The following is a 19,938-nucleotide window of genomic DNA, read 5'->3' on the forward strand; positions in this document are numbered from 1 at the left end:
TGCATAGAATGCGTGAAAATAAAAAACCTTGAGGCTCTGCAACCATTTTTTGCAACAGCACAGCTTTTGAATGCCCGGGTCTTATATAAAGGGGTCTCTGAGTCTGTTTACCTTGCTGAACGCCATAAAAGCCACTTCCAGAAAGATCAACTGTTGTACCTGGAAATCTTTCTTTGCCGGTTTGAACACATGCACTTCAGTACCAAAGATTACTACTTCTCTTTCTGGCCTTAACCACTTGAGGACCGCCGTATTGCCATTGTACGTCAGCACAATGACACAGGCAGGCATAATCACGTACATCTACGTGATTGCCTTCCAGCGGGTGGGGGGTCCGATCGGACCCCCTCCCGCTGGTTACGGCGGTCCGATTCGGTCCAGGAGCGCTCCGTGATGAGGGGATGGCCGTTGGTTTTCGGCCACCCCCTCTGGATCGCTCCTGGCCAATGAGAAGCTTCCTCCCCTGTGTATTGTTTACACAGGAAGGAGGAAGTGATGTCATTCTCCTCGGGGCGGTCTTTTTGACCGGACTACGAGGAGAACAGTAAAAGTAAGTGTGCACCAACACTACACTGACATGTAGGTACACACAGGCACACAAACCCCCCCCCCCCCCGATCGCCCCCGCCCCCCCTCCCCCCCCAGTCACAGTGTCACTGATTGCATTGATCATTTCTTTACTGATCAATGCATTCAGTGTCAGTTGTGACAGTAAAAACTGTCAGGACAGTTAGTGTTAGGTCCAGGGTAGCCCCCTATCACCCCCCAATAAAGATTTAACCCCCTGATTGCCCCTAGAGTTAACCCTTTCACCCCCTTTTGCCAGTGTCACTAAGCGATCATTTTTCTGATCGCTGCATGTGTCGCTAGTGTCGCTAGGTAGCTAGTTATTTTTTTAGGTTCACCGCCAGGTTTTTATAGCGCTAGGTACCCCGATATACTACCCAATAATGTTTTTAACCCCCTGATTGCCGCTAGTTAACCCTTTCACCCCCTTTTGCCAGTGTCACTAAGCGATCGTTTTTCTGATCGCTGCATTAGTGTCGCTAGTGTCGCTAGGTAGCTAGTTATTTTTTTAGGTTCACCGCCAGGTTTTTATATCGCTAGGTACCCCGATATACTACCCAATAATGGTTTTAACCCCCTGATTGCCGCTAGTTAACCCTTTCACCCCCTTTTGCCAGTGTCACTAAGCGATCGTTTTTCTGATCGCTGCATTAGTGTCGCTACAGTCGCTAGGTAGCTAGTTATTTTTTTAGGTTCACCGCCAGGTTTTTATAGCGCTAGGTACCCCGATATACTACCCAATAATGGTTTTAACCCCCTGATTTCCGCTAGTTAACCCTTTCACCCCCTTTTGCCAGTGTCACTAAGCGATAATTTTTCTGAACGCTGCATCAGTGTCGCTAGTGTCGCTAGGTAGCTAGTTATTTTTTTAGGTTCACCGCCAGGTTTTTATAGCGCTAGGTACCCCGATATACTACCCAATAATGGTTTTAACCCCCTGATTGCTGCTAGTTAACCCTTTCACCCCCTTTCACCAGCGATCACAGTATAAGTGTCACTGGTGACGCTGGTTAGCCAGTTAGTTATTTAGGTTCCCCGTCAGGTTTTTATATAGCGCCAGGGACCCCCATATACTACCTAATAAAAATTTGAACCCCCTGATTGCCCCTAGTTAACCCTTTCACCACTGATCACCGTATAAGTGTTACGGGTGACTCTGGTTAGTTTGTTTTTTATAGCATTTTATATTCAAATCCGGAAGGCAGTGCTTGGTTTTCGGGGTCCCGTACGTGGCTAGGCTCCCAAAAAGTCCCCCACATGTGGTATCCCCGTACTCGGGAGAAGCAGCAGAATTTATTTTGGGGTGTAATTTGACTTCTGCACATAGCATGTGTGAGCAATATATCATTTAGTGACAACTTTGTGCAAAAAAAAAAAAAGTTTGTAATATTCCCGCAACTTTTGGCAAAATATAAAATATTCCATGGACTCAACATGCCTCTCAGTAAATAGCTTGGGGTGTCTACTTTCCAAAATGGGGTCATTTGGGGGGGTTTTGTGCTATTTTGGCATTTTATGGCCTTCGAAACTGTGATAGGTAGTGAGGAGTTAAATCAAAAATTTGCACCCTTAGAAATCCTGAAGGTGGTGATTGGTTTTCGGGGTGCCGTGCGCGACTAGACTCCCAAAAAGTCCCACACATGTGGTATCCCCGTACTCGGGAGAAGCAGCAGAATGTATTTTGGGGTGTCATTTCACATATGCCCATAGCATGTGTGAGCAATATATCATTTAGTGACAACTTGGTGCAAAAAAAAAAAAGTTTGTAATATTCCTGCAACTTGTGGCAAAATATAAAATATTCCATGGACTCAACATGCCTCTCAGTAAATAGCTTGGGGTGTCTACTTTCCAAAATGGGGTCATTTTGGGGGGTTTTGTGCTATTTTGGCATTTTATGGCCTTCGAAACTGTGATAGGTAGTGAGGAGTTAAATCAAAAATTTGCACCCTTAGAAATCCTGAAGGTGGTGATTGGTTTTCGGGGTGCCGTGCGCGACTAGACTCCCAAAAAGTCCCACACACGTGGTATCGCCATACTCGGGAGAAGTAGCGGAATATATTTTGGGGTGCAATTCCACATATAACCATGGCATGTGTGAGCAATATATCATTTAGTGACAACTTTTTGTAAAAAAATTTTTTTTTTTTTTTTTGTCATTATTCAATCCCTTAGGACAAAAAAAAAAAATATTCAATGGGCTCAACATACCCATCAGCAATTTCCTTGGGGTGTCTACTTTCCAAAATGGGGTCATTTGGGGGGGATTTGTACTGCCCTGCCATTTTAGCACCTCAAGAAATGAGATCGGCAGTCATAAATTAAAAGCTGTGTAAATTCCAGAAAATGTACTCTAGTTTGTAGACGCTATAACTTTTGCGCAAACCAAAAAATATACGCTTATTGACATTTTTTTTACTAAAGACATGTGGCTAAATAAATTTTGCCCTCAATGTATGACTAAAATTTAGTTTATTCGATTTTTCTTATAACAAAAAGAAGAAAATATCTTTTTTTTCAAAATTTTCGCTCTTTTTCCATTTATATCGCAAAAAAAAAAAATCGCAGAGGCAATCAAATACCATCAAAAGAAAGCTCTATTTGTGGAAAGAAAAGGACGCAAATTTCGTTTGGGTGCAATATTGCATGACCGCGCAATTACCAGTTAAAGCAGCGCAGTGCGAAATTGCAAAAATACCTCTGGTCCTTAAGGTGTTTATTGGTCCGGAGCTGAAGTGGTTAATACAATCAGGTCTTGGTCAGATCTTGGCCTTAAAGCATAAATGAAGGCAAAACCATTTTTTGGGGTTTTGGATGGAGTCTAGTGATATTAGAACAGCTGTCCCGTTTCTATTGCTGTCTATGCCCCCTTAGGGAGTTTCACCCTCTCTATTTGTCATGTTTACCATTATCATTGAAAGTAAAGCAAAATAAAATCCCAAATGTTGGTTTGTCCCTAGAAGAATAATAAAGGGGAAATCTTCCAATGGAGGCACTAATTCTGGTTACAAACAGGGATTCCTTCTCTTTAGAGGGATTTCTTTTCAGTTCCTGTTTTAGCTGTGGAACGGGAAGTGAAGAGGGTGGGGGCGGGGGTGCTGGGGATGCACAGATGTAAAAAAAAAAAAAAAAAAACTGATAGAGATTATAAGCCACCCTTACTCTATCCAAAATGAAAATAAAGTTTTGCATTTAGTTTTACTTTAAACACTCTAAGAGACATGTTTCAGCCTTCTCCATTCTGTTTAAAAGACAGTTGGCTTCACTCTCCCTTCCCTTCAGGGATATTCCCTTAGATGACCTCTACTACTACAAAGTAGTCTTTATGGTTGCAGTCATGTCTGCCAAACGTATCTAAGTTGTGAGCTCTTGTAAGGAGACGTCCCTCATACATCAAAAGGACAAAGAAAGAAGTTGTCTCATGCCTCAATAAGGACATACTCCTACCTTATGCCCTGGTCCAAAGCATCCAAAGGAAATCTCCTTTCATTGCTTGGATGTCGTTTTTGTTTTCTAATTTTTAGTTTGGGTGCGATTGTATTTAACAATGTCAGGGGCCACAACATGTGGCCGAAGAAAGAATTGAAAATAACAATATACAGTTCTTAAAAACATGCTTCAAAAGTAAACTAGTAGAACGCAGTGAGCACCAGGATGGACGGTGGTCGGTTACAAATTGATAGGTGTGGATGGAGAGGGGGGAAACCTTAACTATCAGATTTTAACAGATATTTGTAGTCAGAGCCTTTAATAGTATAACTGAAAGCTATACAGACAGATTCTCTGTTTATCCTGGCCTCAAGACTTCACATGGGACACCCTTCTTCCAAGTCCATCATCGTGAGATGGATAAAAAATGTTATTACATAGCTTACATTGACAAGGACAAATCTCTCTCCTCCTGCAGTTGTTAGTGCCTATTCCACCACATTGGTGGGAGTTTCCTGGACATTTTGTTACCAGGCCTGGTAACATTTTTTTATTTTCCTTGACTACAGTCCAATCTTCTGCATAAGCTGCTTTTGGCTACAAGGTTCTTTAAAGTGTTGCCCACCCTTCTCATTCATTGCTTGGGGACGTCCCAGGGTCTGTCAATACTTTGCCTGTCTCCTGCATAGTGCGATAAAAGGATTTTTAACTGTAAGTTTCAGTACAGTATAGGACACTGGCTAACCTCCCTTTCATTCCTTTGTTACGCTGCATTGCTTGCCACAGAACTGAAGATTCATTCAGTGGGGTAGGGTTATAGAGGAGGCCCCTGGGGGGGGCATTGTTGTGGAAATTAATATACGCTATGCGCAATCAACTTCGCTTGTGCTTATAAGCGCACTTTTCAGATCTTTTGGATAGTGCAATTGAGACACAATAGTAGTTCTCACATTGGAAGCTCCACAGACAGTCTTGCGTGACAATGGGAGCTTTGCTTATAGAACTTTGAACAGGGGTAACAAAAGAGACTTATAGCAAGTACTAATATCACTGGAAAAAAAAACGAAACACAAAATATTCAGAGTGTCCCCCACTGATCCCAGCGCCCTCCGAAGTAAGTCAAAAATAATCACTAACAACCTGCTATCATATAAGAAACAAATCACAAAAATATATAGTACCGTATATAACATCCATCAACTTGTTACCCCATATATACCATATTGACAGCGCTGAAAAAATTTTAAATAAACTAATAACTTTTAAAGAGGATAATACTTCTATGATTAGAAATAGAAGTCACTAAAAATGTTCAGAACAGTCCCAAACATATAAGCCTGAGTTTTCAATTGAACGTTCACACTCTGGACAATCAGGAAAAAGAATCTGTCTCCAAGAAAAGAACCACCAGTGCATGAAGAGTCTGACAGTCGGTGACACCCCTTATGGTAATCCACTCACCAGACCCCCAAGGGTTAACAGGCACTTCTCCATTTTAAATAATAAAACAGTTTTGCACTATGGAATCTATGTTTTGTCGTTTCCTATATATGAATCCGTTGCTGTAAATGAGAACCAAGTGAACCTTTACTGGTGGGATATCAGGGAATCTGAGGTTGAGAAACTTTTGAGTGGTGGTGTGACAAGAAGATTCTCCAGAGGGATACCAGTGAGATTACCTTAGCAGTCGTAACGAAGTGCCTGTTAACCCTTGGGGGTCTGGTGAGTGGATTACCATAAGGGGTGTCACCGACTGTCAGACTCTTCATGCACTGGTGGTTCTTTTCTTGGAGACGGATTCTTTTTCCTGATTGTCCAGAGTGTGAACGTTCAATTGAAAACTCAGGCTTATATGTTTGGGACTGTTCTGAACATTTTTAGTGACTTCTATTTCTAATCATAGAAGTATTATCCTCTTTAAAAGTTATTAGTTTATTGTTTATTTAAATTTTTTTCAGCGCTGTCAATATGGTATATATGGGGTAACAAGTTGATGGATGTTATATACTATATATTTTTGTAACAAAAGAGACTTGGTGACTATTCAGTTCAGCCAATGAAGCCCATGCATTCCTTCAAACAGTAGGTGTTATACAAAACTCAACCAATGAAAATACATGTGTATATTCAAAAAGAACAATGACTATGGGCGTGTCTGGTCGTCACCAATTGAACAAATCTGCGCATAACGCAGTGGCTCTCGCTGGCGGACATATCTTTGCATGGCGAACACTTCTCCACATACACAGGAAGCTTTTCACTACCAATTGTCCTTCACCGGTGCCGGTTCGCTCTTGCAAGCGAGCCGCAAGTAGAACTAACACTCGGAGACACTGTGACAATACATATTGAATGCATCTTTATAAAATTTCTACAACAGCATGACCTCAAAAACTTTGTCAGTGTTGAATCACCTGAAGATACAAGCCTATAACCCAGAGTCTGTAAATACTTTGCCTATATCCTGTACTGTGGTACTTCAAGATACGGCATTTACAGGTAAGTCTAAACTCTTTTTGATAACTGTATGTGCATACTTTTATTTATATATTTTCTCCACATTTACCTGCAGATCAATCTAATTAATTATGAAAGTATAATAGTCCACTTAGTAAATGTAACAGCATTTAGGACAAACCAAAACTATTAAGGATGCTTAAAGAGGAAGTAAACCCTGATGGGTTTACTTCCTCTTTTTTTCCCTGCAAAGGTAAAGCATAATGGACTACTATGCATCGCATAGTAGCTCATTATGTGTCACTTACCTGACACAGGAGCCAGCGAAGTCGCCGCTGTTCCCTGTAGTCCGCCGCATCCATCTTGCTGGTGGCGTCTCGCAGCTCCGACGAATGACAGTGGCGAAGCCGCGATGACGTCACTCCCGCGCATGCGCACGGGAGTCTCGCAGCTCCGCCGCTGCCATTCGGCGAAGCCGCGATGACGTCACTCCCGCGCATGCGCACGGGAGTCGACAAATTAGGCAGATCCATTCTTGGACTTGCCGCATTTAGTGCGCCTGCGCGCCGCTGTCTACGGCGCATGCGCCGTAGACAGCGGTGCCCATTTTCGGGCAAATATCTCCTAAACCATATAGGTTTAGGAGATATTGCTTGGACCTACAGGTAAGCCTTAATCTAGGCTTACCTGTAGGTCAAAGTGGTTTGAAAGGGTTTACTTCCTCTTTAAATGACAACTTATATATATATTTTTTTTGTTTGTTTGTTTTGTTTGTTTAGTCAGTGTGACCAAAAAGTTAAACTTGTAAGCACCCTTTATAATAGGCATGCTGAAGTACAGATATCACTAGTGGCATAATATTAGGAGTTACCTTTATGTTAGGTGCAGACGTCAATAGTCTGTCTTTTTGTTGGTGTGTGTGCAGTAACTTGTCTATTGACACCTAGAATTGTAAGTACTATAATAAACTAACTGACATGTACCAGTAGTCTTGTTTCCATTTTCATTATCTTGTTTTGTTAATGTTCCAAATAGGTATCTACAAAAACAGTTCTTGACCCTTCTGGTGTGTGGCATGCATGGGGTATGGCTTGTCTGAAGTCTGACAATTTGCCTGGTGCAAGAGAAAAATTTAGTAGGTGTATTAAGGCTCCCTTGGATCTGAACCAAAAGAATGTTGGATCTAAGCTTCTGGAAGATGTTATTCAGCACTTGGAATCTGCAGCCAAGCCAATTTTGTTGGTGGTAAGGAATTTGAATATCACTTACCAGAATCATTTTGCTAGAAGGACACATATTGCAAACAATGTCTCTCTTTAGAATGTCACCTATTTTATAAGTTATGATTGAAAGTAATATTTAACATACAGTATTGTATCACAATATATTTGTAAACTCTAGCAATTTTATATAAGTGAGTAATGAGTTGTGGCAGCTCTGCAAACTGCTCAAGTAATGAAATTTGGTATGTGCCGTGTTAAATTTGGCTTATTGGTATATTAGTAATTTCTGTGTTTATAGATTGGTGGCATGGCTTGCTTTTGTGAAGATTTTTTTTTTTTTTTTTTTTCAGAAAGATGATGACTATTTTGCTACATTAAAAGAATTGGAATGTACTCTGAAAGCACGATGCCTTTGGTATGAAATGATGCCAGAGGGAAAGATACAAAATAACACGTATTATCAGGAGTGTCTGTATTACTTGCACACATATGGCACAAACCTTGGAATCATACAGTTCTATATGAGACATGACCTAATGAGAGATGCATTGCTTCATTTATTAAACAAGGTAATTATCATTTAGGAAGTAGTTTGCTTCTCTAATGCATATTTATGTTAAAGTGTTCATTTCTAAATGCAGTAAAGAAGGTTCATAACAAAAGTTTTGTAACCAGTTAAGTTGAAAAAAAGGCCTCAATTTATGTATGCCTTAATAAGCATATAATATTGGTTCTGTCACGAGGACTGTGATCACCGAACGGTATATTGTTTACCAGGCTCTCTGGTTCCGCACCATGGATCAGAAGGACATATTGTTGAGTGGGGCTGGGGAAGTGCCAGCTGTCATGGTGCATATTGGCACCAATGTCAAAGCCAGAGGAAGATGAAGCATCCTAAAAAATTATTTTAGGGATTTGAGTTTTATTGGCAAATTTACCTCCAGAGTGGTATTCTCAGAAATACTGCCTGTACCTCAAGCCACACCAGAGCGGCAGCAGGAGATTAGGGAACTTAATAAGTAGCTGAGGAGCTGGTGCAGGAAGGAGGATTTTGGGAGAACTGGGCTAACTTTTCAGTTGGTCACTGCCCCTATAGCAGGGACAGACTGTACTTAAATGGGGAGGGTGCAGATCTGTTGGGGGAGAGGGTGGTCAAAAAGTTAGAGGAGATTTTAAACTAGGTGATGGGGAGAGGGATCAGAGGAAGCCTTTTCAGCTAGTGAACAAAGGGCAGAAAGTATGGCGCTGGTCATTGTAACTGGAATACATAAGTGTTACATTTGTGAACTGGCAGAATCCTACTGCAGGTTTGGAAAGAACAGGGATAAAATAGCATGCGGCCATACAAAACTAAAAGGTATCTTCACTAATGCTAGAGGTTCGTTGAGCTTGAGGAACAGGAACTAAGCATACACATGGTATATTTTGACTTTGTGAAGTCAACCTGGTCTTCAGCATACATGACTGGCTTGTGACTGTCCAGTGGGTACTCCCTGTATCAAAGGGACAAGGTAGGTAGAAGAGGGGAATAGGTGTGCATGTACATCAAGAGTAATTTGCTGGTGAACATGTGGAATGACATTACTAATGAAGCAATGGAAGGGGTGGAATCCTTGTGGCTGGAACTCCAAAGGGAAGAAAGAAATTGGAAATTAATAGTGGGGGTATGATAAAGGCCCTCTAGCCTGAAGGATGAAGAAGTGGTGAGGCAGGTCAATGTAATCATCATAGAGGCTTTTTTTTACTAATCATACAGATATTGACTGGGCAGATGAAACTGTTCACTCTTCTAAGGCTCGGTACTTGATAAATGTCTTGCTGGGCAATTTTATGTGTCAGTTGGTAGAGCATGCCCCAACTAGAAACACTGCTCTGCTAGACCTACTAACCACATTACAAACAACCCAGAGCTTATGTGGAAGTAAGTGATAACTTGGGAAACCGCTATCCCAGAGCAATTATGTTTACTGTAAAGCACAGGAAAAGCAGACAGGAGGGTAGGTAGCAAACTTCACCAACCTGTGTTCCATATTTCATGACATTAAATGAGAAGATATTCTAGCAACAAAAAAAACGGGAAAAATGGTAGGCCTGTAAGAACATTTTAGATGATGGCACTAGCCAGTGTATTCCAATGGGCAACACATATAAAAATAACAAATACTAAACTCGTGTGGCTAAATTCAAATATAAAAAGGCACATTAAAATGAAAAGACTGTCCTTTAAAAAAATATAAGGCCAAGCACCACAAAAAATGCAATGAGAAATGGAAGAGCACTGTCAGGGCAGCAGACGAGGGACACATAGAGCAGAGTAAAAAGAATCCCTCAAAAATGTTTAAATATATTAATAGTAAAAAAGTAAAGTCAGAGCATATTGGCCCCATAAAGGATGATTAAGGGAAGTTGGTTACAAGTGACAAGAAGGCAATTGTAGTAAATACCTTCTTCTTACTTTTTACTATGGAGAGGATATAATAAACAAGACGGTATTGTCAGCAACACAGCAAGCAGTGTACCCTTGGGCCTAGTAGAAGTGTTCAAAAAAGACTGGAACAAACTTAATGTGAACAAATCACCAGGGCTAGATGGCTTGCACCCGAGAGTCTGCAAAGAATTTAGCCAGGTCATTGCTAGACCCTTATTCCTAATCTTTAATGAAACCTTACTGACTGTAATGGTACCAATGGATCAGCTCAAAGATAAACTATTACCAATATTCAGGAATGAGCCAAGATACATACCTGGAAACAGGCTAGTCAGGGGGTGAGGGACTGTATTTAGGAATTTGCAGATAAGAATAGTATCATTAGTAGCAACCTGCATGGATTTATGAAAGATCGTTTTTGCCAGACCAACTTATTAGCTGTCTATGCACAGGAAATTGACCCCTAAGTGGACTTTTAAGGCACTAACATAGTAGATTCATTAGAAAATTATAATTTATTAAACATGGTGAACATAGTAAAAACATAGGAATGGTTACAGGTATTGTATACAAAATCACCACATGGATAAACTTGTGAGATTCTCAAGATTCACCCTAAGAATTATAATTTTCTAATCAATCTACTATGTTAGTGCCTTAAAAGTCCACTTAGGGGTTAATTCCCTCTGTTTAGTTCAGATGTGGTGCCCCATAGGGGCACAGTCACCGATACAAATCATTTATTAGCTGTCTATGAGGAATTGAGCTGTAATCTGCATAAAGGAAAGCCGGTGTATGCCTTGTATCTAGAGTTCGCCAAAGGATTTGACCTCGTACTCCATAGACTCCTAATCCACAAATTAAGGTCTGATGGTGTTGACGATTGTGTATGTACCTTGACAGAAAACTGGTTACAGGGACACGTCCAGAGGGTGATGATAAATAGCATATCTTCTGAATGGTCTGCAGTTATAAGTGGGGTACCCCAGGGCTCTGTCCTGGGACCAATCCTGTTTAATTTGTTCATAAATGATATAGAGGTTGGGATAAATATCTCAATTTCAGAGTTTGCTGATGATACTAAGCTAAGCAAGGCAATAACTCCACAACAGGAAATAGCAACTCTACAGGAAGACCTCGATAAAATAGAGTGGTGGGGCATACACATGGCAATTGAGGTTCAATGAATGGAAATGTAAGGTAATGCACCAGGGGCTAAAATATGAATGCAAGTTACACGCTAAGGCAGGGCTCAAACATTCAAGTCCTGAGCTACTAGCCAGGCCTTAAGAGTTACCTGCCACTAGTTGTCCCACCTAACCCCTACCCTGCCCCATCCCTAAATACACCCTCATAAATTATCTCATGAAATTACACTGTTAAATGATTTATGCAGAATTAAGTTGCACAAATATATATTAACAACTTCTTGATCAGCCTCATCAGTGACCATTATGCAGCATATCAGTGCAGCTTGTCAGCGCCCATAGTGTTGGCTCATCAGTGCCCATCAATGCAGCCTCACCAGTGCTCATCAATGCAGCCTTGCCAGTGCCCACCAATGCGGCCTCGCCAGTGCCCACCAATGCGGCCTCGCCAGTGTCCACCAACGCAGCCTCACCAGTGGCCATCAATGCATCCTGATTAGTGGCCATCAAAGTAGCCTCACCAGTTGCCATCAATGCACCCCGATCAGTGCCCATCAGTGCAGCCCGATCAGTGCCCATCAATGCAGCCCGATCAGTGCAGCATGATCAGTGCCCATCAATGCAGCATGATCAGTGCCCATCAATGCAGCCCATTCAGTGCAGCCCAATCAGTGCCCATCAGTGCAGCCCTATCAGTGCCTATCAATGCAGTGGAATTGGAAGCATAGGTATTGGGGGGGAAGGGGTTGGTGTGGAATTGGACGCATAAGTATGATTCAGACCTATGCCTCCAATTAACTCACCCTTTACTGCCAGCACATATCTTGTTAAATTCCCCATTCAATGCCTCCAACCACCTCAAGCACATGTGCTGCTTTCAATCACAGCACACTGACAGTTACCTTTCTCCTGCAGCCGAGGGTTCAGGCAATGTGCAAACACTGAGGGCGGTGGAGAGGGCCGGCTCCAGTCGGTAGACTGCTTCTATGGAAATATCCCTCGCTGCGAACCTGTGCGAGAGGGCAGGGATGATCGGTGTGAGGGAGGTGGAGAGGGACAGTCCCAGGCAGTGGACTGCTTCTATGGAAATTGCGAGCCTGTGTGAGAGGGCGGGGACATGCGGCATGAGGGAGGTGGAGAGGGAGAGTCCCAGGTGGCGGACTGCTCCTATTGAAATGACCCGTGCTGCCAGCCTGTGCATTCCCGGGACAGCACAGCCCTGTCTATACTCGTAAAAAAGTGCGCTTCTAAGACCGCTGCGGCAATATAGTGTGACAGAAAGTATTGCAAAAACCGCCATTTTATTTTCTAGGGTGTTAGAACCCCTAAACATTATATACATATTTTGTCCAAGTAATTTTTTAGCAAAAAAAATAATTTTAACTTGTAAACACAGAGTCTAAAAAATAGGCCTGGTTTTTAAGTGGTTAATAAAGTAAATCTGCTTAACTGCTAACATGACTTAAAAGCAGCCACCTAGAACAATCTGCACATACTATTTGATAGGTTCTAGGGCAGCGAAGAAGTACAAAAATGCAGGCCTCTGTTATGCAAATTTTATTTTTGACTTCCGGTGTGGCTATTAAAGGCTGACACCATCTTCATATTTAGGGTGTAACATGATGCCAAGGGACCCCCCTCCAACCCCCTAAAGGGTCCCCTTCTCACAGATTTGAGATTGGTGCCATTGTGCAGGGCTTTGCCCATACAGCCTCATTTTTCATTCATAGAGATTGAATAAACTACAAGTCCACTCTTCCACTGTGGCAGATGGACCTGTAGTTCTCAATGAAAGTGTTGTCTTCATTGACACTTCCTCCAGCTCTCTAACTCAAAGTTAATACCTTGGTATGGACAGCAAGCTACAGGTAGAGTCTGCAGGGGAGTGGCATTGCAACTACAATTCAGTGATCACAGTTGTAACGCTTTGCTGGCTCAGTTGTAAAATATAAAGTATAGTATAGTTATTATATCCTAATCATGCAATAGAGGACACAGGCAAAGTGTTCATAGACCCATGTTTATTAGGATTGTACCATCAGGTGATTGGACACTGGCAAAGCATTCAAGGCGTCTCCTCTATAACTCTACCCCACTCCATAAGTGGTTTGTTGCTAGTGTCTTAGGGCTTGTTCACTTGAGATTGGGGAGTAGTAAAGCCTCATGGGTTGAGCCACTCTTTTACCACCACATCCAACCACTGCCCCCGTTAGCTGCAGAGGCAGTGCCGCTGGTGTACAAATGCTGCATCAGCGATGCTTTGCTTCATTGCCATGGCAGTAATTATGTCCCCTGTCGCTTTTTGGTAAGTGTAGCACCATCTGGCCGTGATCCATTGAAGTGAATGGGGCTGCTCTGCAAGCACCTACTATTGCATGCAAAGCACGCAGTTGCAGAGTCCAAAGGATAAAGCGGATGGTGTGGAGGCGATATAACTCCTCGCTACCTGTCATATGCTCTTTGAAGAGCGGTCCAAATGCTGATCACTCTTAAGAGAGCACTGCACATGCTTTTAAGGGGAAGTACCTCTTCTCTTTAACAGAAAAAATCATCCTTGGCTTAACCGTATTTCTTGTTTTTACTTTATTATTTTATCTTATTTTTTTTTCTATCAACTCCTCACTGCCTTCTGATACCACAAATGGAACTAGTGCATCCGGATTAGCTCAACTTCTGTATATCTTGGGAGCTGCACCCTGCACTGTGACGATGGCTTGTAATGTTGCTTCTGTCATTGGATCCTGTATGGGGGCTCACCTTGATACCTAGCACAATGGAGTCAGCTGCATGGTGCAATATACACTGGGTCTAGGGCCATGGTCTTTCTGGGATATGCCCAATGAGGTAACAAGCCTGGATTTATTTACATATACCTTACATTTCCAAAATGTTTCTGACTATCACTGTTAATCGCCAGGATGATATTTGAATTGTATTCAAAATTATGTAAACTTTTCAAATATGACATTAAAATTCTTTAGGCACTTGGTCAGCAAGTGTGTCATCACACCACAGGTTGCACGTTTTACCAACACTTCCCTCTAAAATCCTTATAAGGTCCTCAGGTGCTTTCCCCTGCTCTTTCCCTATGAGGATTTGTGTACAGGATGGTCTACACCCAGGTTACTGAATTATCCTTCTGGATACACTTACCATATATTCCATACCCTATTCCATTACTAATTCATATGGAATTACGCTCACATTTAGCTATGGCAGAGACCAGGTAAAAGGGAGCCATTGCAAAACCACAGGCTAATACTCATTCTGCCGAAGGCTTGCGCAACCCTGGAGTTCAGAGTGACATTGTGTCCCTTGCACAGGAACAGAAACTTGTTCTAATGCCTGTCTCTGCATCCAATACTAGCTCAATATTGCAGGCATGCCACATGCAGTCTATTTGACAAAAGCATAATTTTCTGCAATTGAAGTAATTCATAATTCCATAGACACATACTAGCTTTAACCCAGTCATCTTTGCCTAGGTCTCAAAAATGCCATGCCTCTTCTACTCCCATGTATCCACTGTAGTGGGCTCTCAATACGCCTGCCTTAAGCAGGCCAAAGATGGTGCGATTTTTCTTTCCTGCAACCATGAGTTGCAGGAAAGAAAATCGCTCGGTTTCCCCCCATCAGCATAGTCAGCATTGATGGTGGAATCCCTTCCGTGTAGCTATTGTGTTCTCCCAGTGGGGAGGTGCAGGGAGCTGTCCCGGCCGGGAGAACACAGTGATTATTGCTAGCAGTTACAGCTGCTGGTAATAATAGCACGTAAAAAATCGACATGCTTGTTTTACCCAAGTGAGATTTGAACCATCTATGGTCAACTTTAGACGAGGCAGTCACAGAATGGTATGAAGAGGAAATGAAGGCAGTATTGAAGGAAGCTGTGGAAGATTTTTCTTCTCTAGGTTACCACTATAATAAAACAGGAGCTTTGTGCACTTGCTAATATGTAAAAACTCACTGCTGCCATGTGCAACAGTATTGGCATTGTACAGCTTGGTTTTCCTCTGTCTTCCTATGCCACTTTAGGTACAAAGAGAGCTGCAAAAACTTTCAAAACATTCCCTGTTCATGAATGGAGAGAACATACAATCTGTGATGATTTGGTGACTCCAGAAATCATTTTTACTTAGCTCTATCCATTGGAAAAAGTTCACAAAGAAGTAGTCTATCCCTGTGGTTGATCCTGCCATCTTAGTCTTAGGCTCTATGTACATGAGACGCTGAGGCAAAGTCCTCTGAACGATTTTTTTTGACACCTTGAAACTGGTGTTTAAAACGCCCGTATAGCTGCATTTGCATGCCGCATTTAGCCGTGTTTTACCACATTTGCGCCTAGAAGCGGTTAGTTAAGATAACATCATAAGGCCTTCCACAAGCTCAAAAAACAGTATTATTTAACTATTTCAGCATTTTGTGAGACCAGAGTGAGTAGCAACAGCTTAAAGAGCAGCAGTGTACTTGTATGTAGCGTGTTACTTGGCACGTCGACTGCCACAAGTTACAGATTGTCTTTTGCCACGTCACCTGCCACAAGTTGTGGATTGTCCACTTGCCACGTCACCTGCCACAAGTTGTGGATTGTCCACTTGCCATGTCACCTGTCACTAGTTGTGGATTGTCCACTTGCCATGTCACCTGACACATCACCTGCCACATGTTGTGGATTAAAAAGAAAACTGATTGCACAACCTGAATGAATCAATCACCCAATTGAACAGGTGAGTCATAGGAATGCAAAACTTCTGTGCTCAAACTAATATACCATTGACCTCTGCTGAAAAAATCAATCGACAAGAAAAAATACAGGTATACCCCACTTTTAGGTATGCAATGGGGTTTAGTTACTAAAGCTAGAAAGTGCAAAATCAGGCTCACTTTTGCATAGAAACCAATGAGCTTCCAGGTTTTATTACCAAAGGTAATTGAAAAAGCTGGTTTTAGAAGCTCATTGGTTTCTGTGCACAAGTGAGCCTGATTTTGCACTTTCTAGCTTTAGTAAATAAACCCCATTGTGTACTTAAAAGTGGGGTATGCCTGTAAAAAATAATTATTAAATAAGAGTATTCTTACTACTCAACTGATAAAGTGAAAAATCCTACATTTAAAGATCTGTGTGTCGGGGCGTGGCCTGACTGGGCATGTGAGCAGCGGTGTTTTACGGAGCTCCCGCTGGTGATCCTTTACTGATCCTCTCCCCGCCGACAATACCGCCGAAATCCGGGTGGATCTGCCGCGCACTAACACCCAGACCCTCAGGGACCACACTGCTGCTCGCAGAACGGACGGGGTGACCCGCAAAAACCAGGGAGAAACCGCAGCTGCGGCCTCCGCACACAGCCAAGATGGCGCCTGGCAGTCACAGCCACACAGCACGCCGCGCGGCCAGGACAAGAAAGCTTCACAGGGGGGTAAGTTGACTAAACCCCCACAGGCTAAAGACCAGCCTCGGGACATGTTGTATTACGCCCAGAAACTTACAGTAACACAGGACATGTCCCCAGAAGCATCGCTGTGTTCAGCGTCCATTGTAGAACAGGCCTCCTCACTCCATGCTGATGGGGATGATACTGGTGCCCCTATGGATTCTATTCCTGACCCTATGCCTGGTATACTTGATGAGCAGCCAGATGATACACCCCAGCCCACACTAAGTGAGATTCTGCATGCAGTACAGAGATGCACAGCATCTGCGGATGACCTTAAGGAGAAATTTGGGGGGCTGAAAGAGACTGTGTCATTGCTGCGCCAGGATATACAAAAAAATCAGGGAAAGAACCACGGCAGTGGAAGGGAGGGTGAGTAATATGGAAGATCAACTGCCTCACCTGAACCGCGATGTGAGAATCGCAACGCAGCAAGCACACTTAGCATTTGACAGAACAGACGACATTGAGAATCGCTTAAGACGCAACAATGTCCGGATAGTGGGGTTACCGGAGAAGGTGGAAGGTAGGGACCCCACTGAGTTTATGGAAAACTGGCTGCAGGAAGTTTTTGGCAAGGAAGCTTTTTCCCCTTTGATATTGGAAAGAACACACTGCTGACAAGAGTGGGGAGGGTGCTGCTCACCCCTATAAATCGAAAAAATAGAACCAATTCCCCCACCAACGGGGTTTTTAGGCAGCAATAAACAATGAACGTAGCATGTAGGAAATAATATAAAAAAATATTTTATTGTATGGTAAAAATATGAGCTTCACCTAGGTATTTAAAACAAAAGATAGAGCCAGGCTCTTATATACAGAAAATACAATGATATCAATGGGCATACACTAAGCAGACTTAACTATAAATATACTGTATAAAATTAGTAACAGCAAAAAAATAGTTCTAACGTGTTTCAACCACTAGGGTCTTCTTCAGAGATAGTCTGTTGGTAGAAAGACAAAATAAAACTTAATAAATCTATCAAGTAATATTTGTATTAAAAATATTCTAAATTTATTAATATGGTTTACCCAATGGTGTATTTCCGAAAGATTCACGTAAATTGTAATGCTTAATGGTGGAGTTTACCCAGGTTCATGCTTCAGTGTCCCTCACATATTACAAGAGGTACGTGGTCCATACGTCTTGCCACAGAGTCAAGCGGAGGGGCTGGGGTCGGAGGCCCAAAAACGCGGCTCACGAGCGGTCACACGAAAGCCCTACGCCCCACAGAAATTATAGGAAGTAGGTGCAAATGTAGGCAGCCGGCCCGTATGGTAAGCCACGCCTGTGATAAAAATCCCAACATAAACAAAATTAGACACATATGTTTCATATATGAGCACACATGTGTAGTATGAGAATATCATACACATAATTTATGTGTATATAGAGGAAATATCCCCAGATATCTTCATCTACATCAGGGAAAAAAAAAAAAAGAGGGAGGGGACAAAACTCAAAACCACCACACACCAAACAATAAAGGAAACAAACGAAAAAAGAAAAGAAGAAAAAAAGGAAAAAAGAAAAAAGCCAAAACAAACAAACCACAACTCAAGTAAAAAAAAGAAGAAAAAAGCGTGAAATGAGATATAATTAAAATAGTGTATATTGTTAACATCCAAATTTGGGTGACTGGGAGTGAATGAGTGAGTGAATGGCGTGCATGAAAAATCAAGATGTGAGGGTAACAAGTGTGAGTGTATGTGTGGACGAAGGAATTTGAAAGGTGACTGCTAAGATATGGTGGTAATGGTAAGATAAGTGCATTAATATGCTAATGACGAATAAAAATAGAAGTACATGGGGTGCTAATGAGGGACTCGTGAGTAGTGACAGAGGGGATGAGAAAAGGGGGAAAGGGAAGGGATAAAAAAGAAAGAAAGAAATATGCAGTGGAGCGGGCGCACAGAGTCCCACCACGGCCCCTTCCACCGGGCGGCCCCCCAAGAGCGATGCTGGTCAGACTCCTGAACTACAGGGAACGGGAAGTTGTGTTGCGGTTGGCCAGAGAGAGGGGTTTGGTGCAATTTCAAGGCAGTAGAATATCCTTCTATCCGGACTTCTCTGCTGAAGTGCAACGCAGACGCGCTAAGTTCGCCGACGTTAAAAAGCGCCTACAGAGGCTGCAACTGAAATATGCCATGCTATTTCCGGCGAAGCTCCGTATCACCGCCATGGACCAGAACCATTTCTTTGAAAATGCGCAAGATGCTGCCCGATGGCTTGACCACAATGAGAACGTCATCCGTCACAGAGCAGAGGATTGATCCCATGCTGTCTTTCTATGGAGGGCTCGGGAGGAGTCGGCACGTATCTACCTGAGATGTTTTGCACAGTTACCGAGGGGACATTACTTAATGGTTGTTATCAGCGAACTTATCTCCGTCCACGGTTTGCCTTCGACGGTGACGAGTTTTATGTTCGGTTGGAATGTGGATTACAGCTGCTCCCTACAACCTCAGTGGATGTCAAGCTGTGATGGAGCCCACGTGGGCCCGGCTGCCAAGCTGGAGGCGCACTTGGGTCACCCCTTTGTTGTTTATTGTTTATTGTTGCTGCTCAGTCGGTACGACTCGGCAGCGGAATTTCGAGGTTTTTTACCGCTCAGCATTATATATCCAGTGCACAGGATACACTCTTTTTGCAGTTTTGGGCTACATCTTTTTTGCTACCTTGGGCTTGACGCTCTTTATACCAGTCCCTCCTGTATGTTTGATGGGTGCAAGTCTGGCTCCAGCGGGAGAGATGTCTGGAGGACCTGGAACCCCCAGTAGGTACAGTAGATTCTACATAACAGGTTTATGTCCGCTACACCTATAGTGACTTGGAATGTCCGGGGGGTAAATGATCCTCTGAAAAGGACCATGATTTCTGCAGGTTTACGAAAATTCCACCCAGCCATTGTAGGCCTTCAAGAGACGCATTTACAGGGGGACACGGTGAAATTTCTCCACTATGCCTGGGTTGGGAAGGCCTATCACTCCACTCACACCTCGTTTTCTCGGGGGGTGAGTGTTCTGATACATCGGGCACTGGCATACCAGGAACTGGATTCACTTGTTGATGTGTCTGGCAGATTTGTTTTTCTGTATTGTAAAATCTATGCTTTCACTTTAATTCTTGCTTTTGTATACATACCCCCCCGTTTTCACAGGAGGTGCTTCAGCTGCTGATCTCCTATCTGGCCAATAAACAGGAGGTCCCGGTTTTAATTTTGGGGGACTTTAACTGCTACCTAGATCCC

General features: G+C 42.7%; 1 protein-coding gene across 6 annotated transcripts in view; it reads left to right on the plus strand.

Moving 5' to 3' along the window:
* Positions 1-19,938, plus strand: part of ZFYVE26 (zinc finger FYVE-type containing 26) — a 1,794,472-nt gene that overhangs the window by 1,411,742 nt on the left and 362,792 nt on the right. For 5 of the 6 annotated variants that reach the window (XM_077465059.1, XM_077465061.1, XM_077465062.1 and 2 more), the window contains 2 exons: positions 7,489-7,698; positions 8,027-8,245. The exons of the other annotated variant lie outside the window; for it this stretch is intronic. In XM_077465059.1, coding sequence (XP_077321185.1) covers positions 7,489-7,698; positions 8,027-8,245 — 429 coding nt within the window. The remainder of the gene's footprint in view (positions 1-7,488; positions 7,699-8,026; positions 8,246-19,938) is intronic. 6 annotated transcript variants of the gene reach the window in all.

The sequence above is a fragment of the Lithobates pipiens genome, unplaced genomic scaffold (assembly GCF_037356315.1).
Source record: "Lithobates pipiens isolate NorthernLeopardFrog02 unplaced genomic scaffold, aLitPip1_a1.2 Scaffold_30, whole genome shotgun sequence".
NCBI classification, from domain to species: domain Eukaryota; kingdom Metazoa; phylum Chordata; class Amphibia; order Anura; family Ranidae; genus Lithobates; species Lithobates pipiens.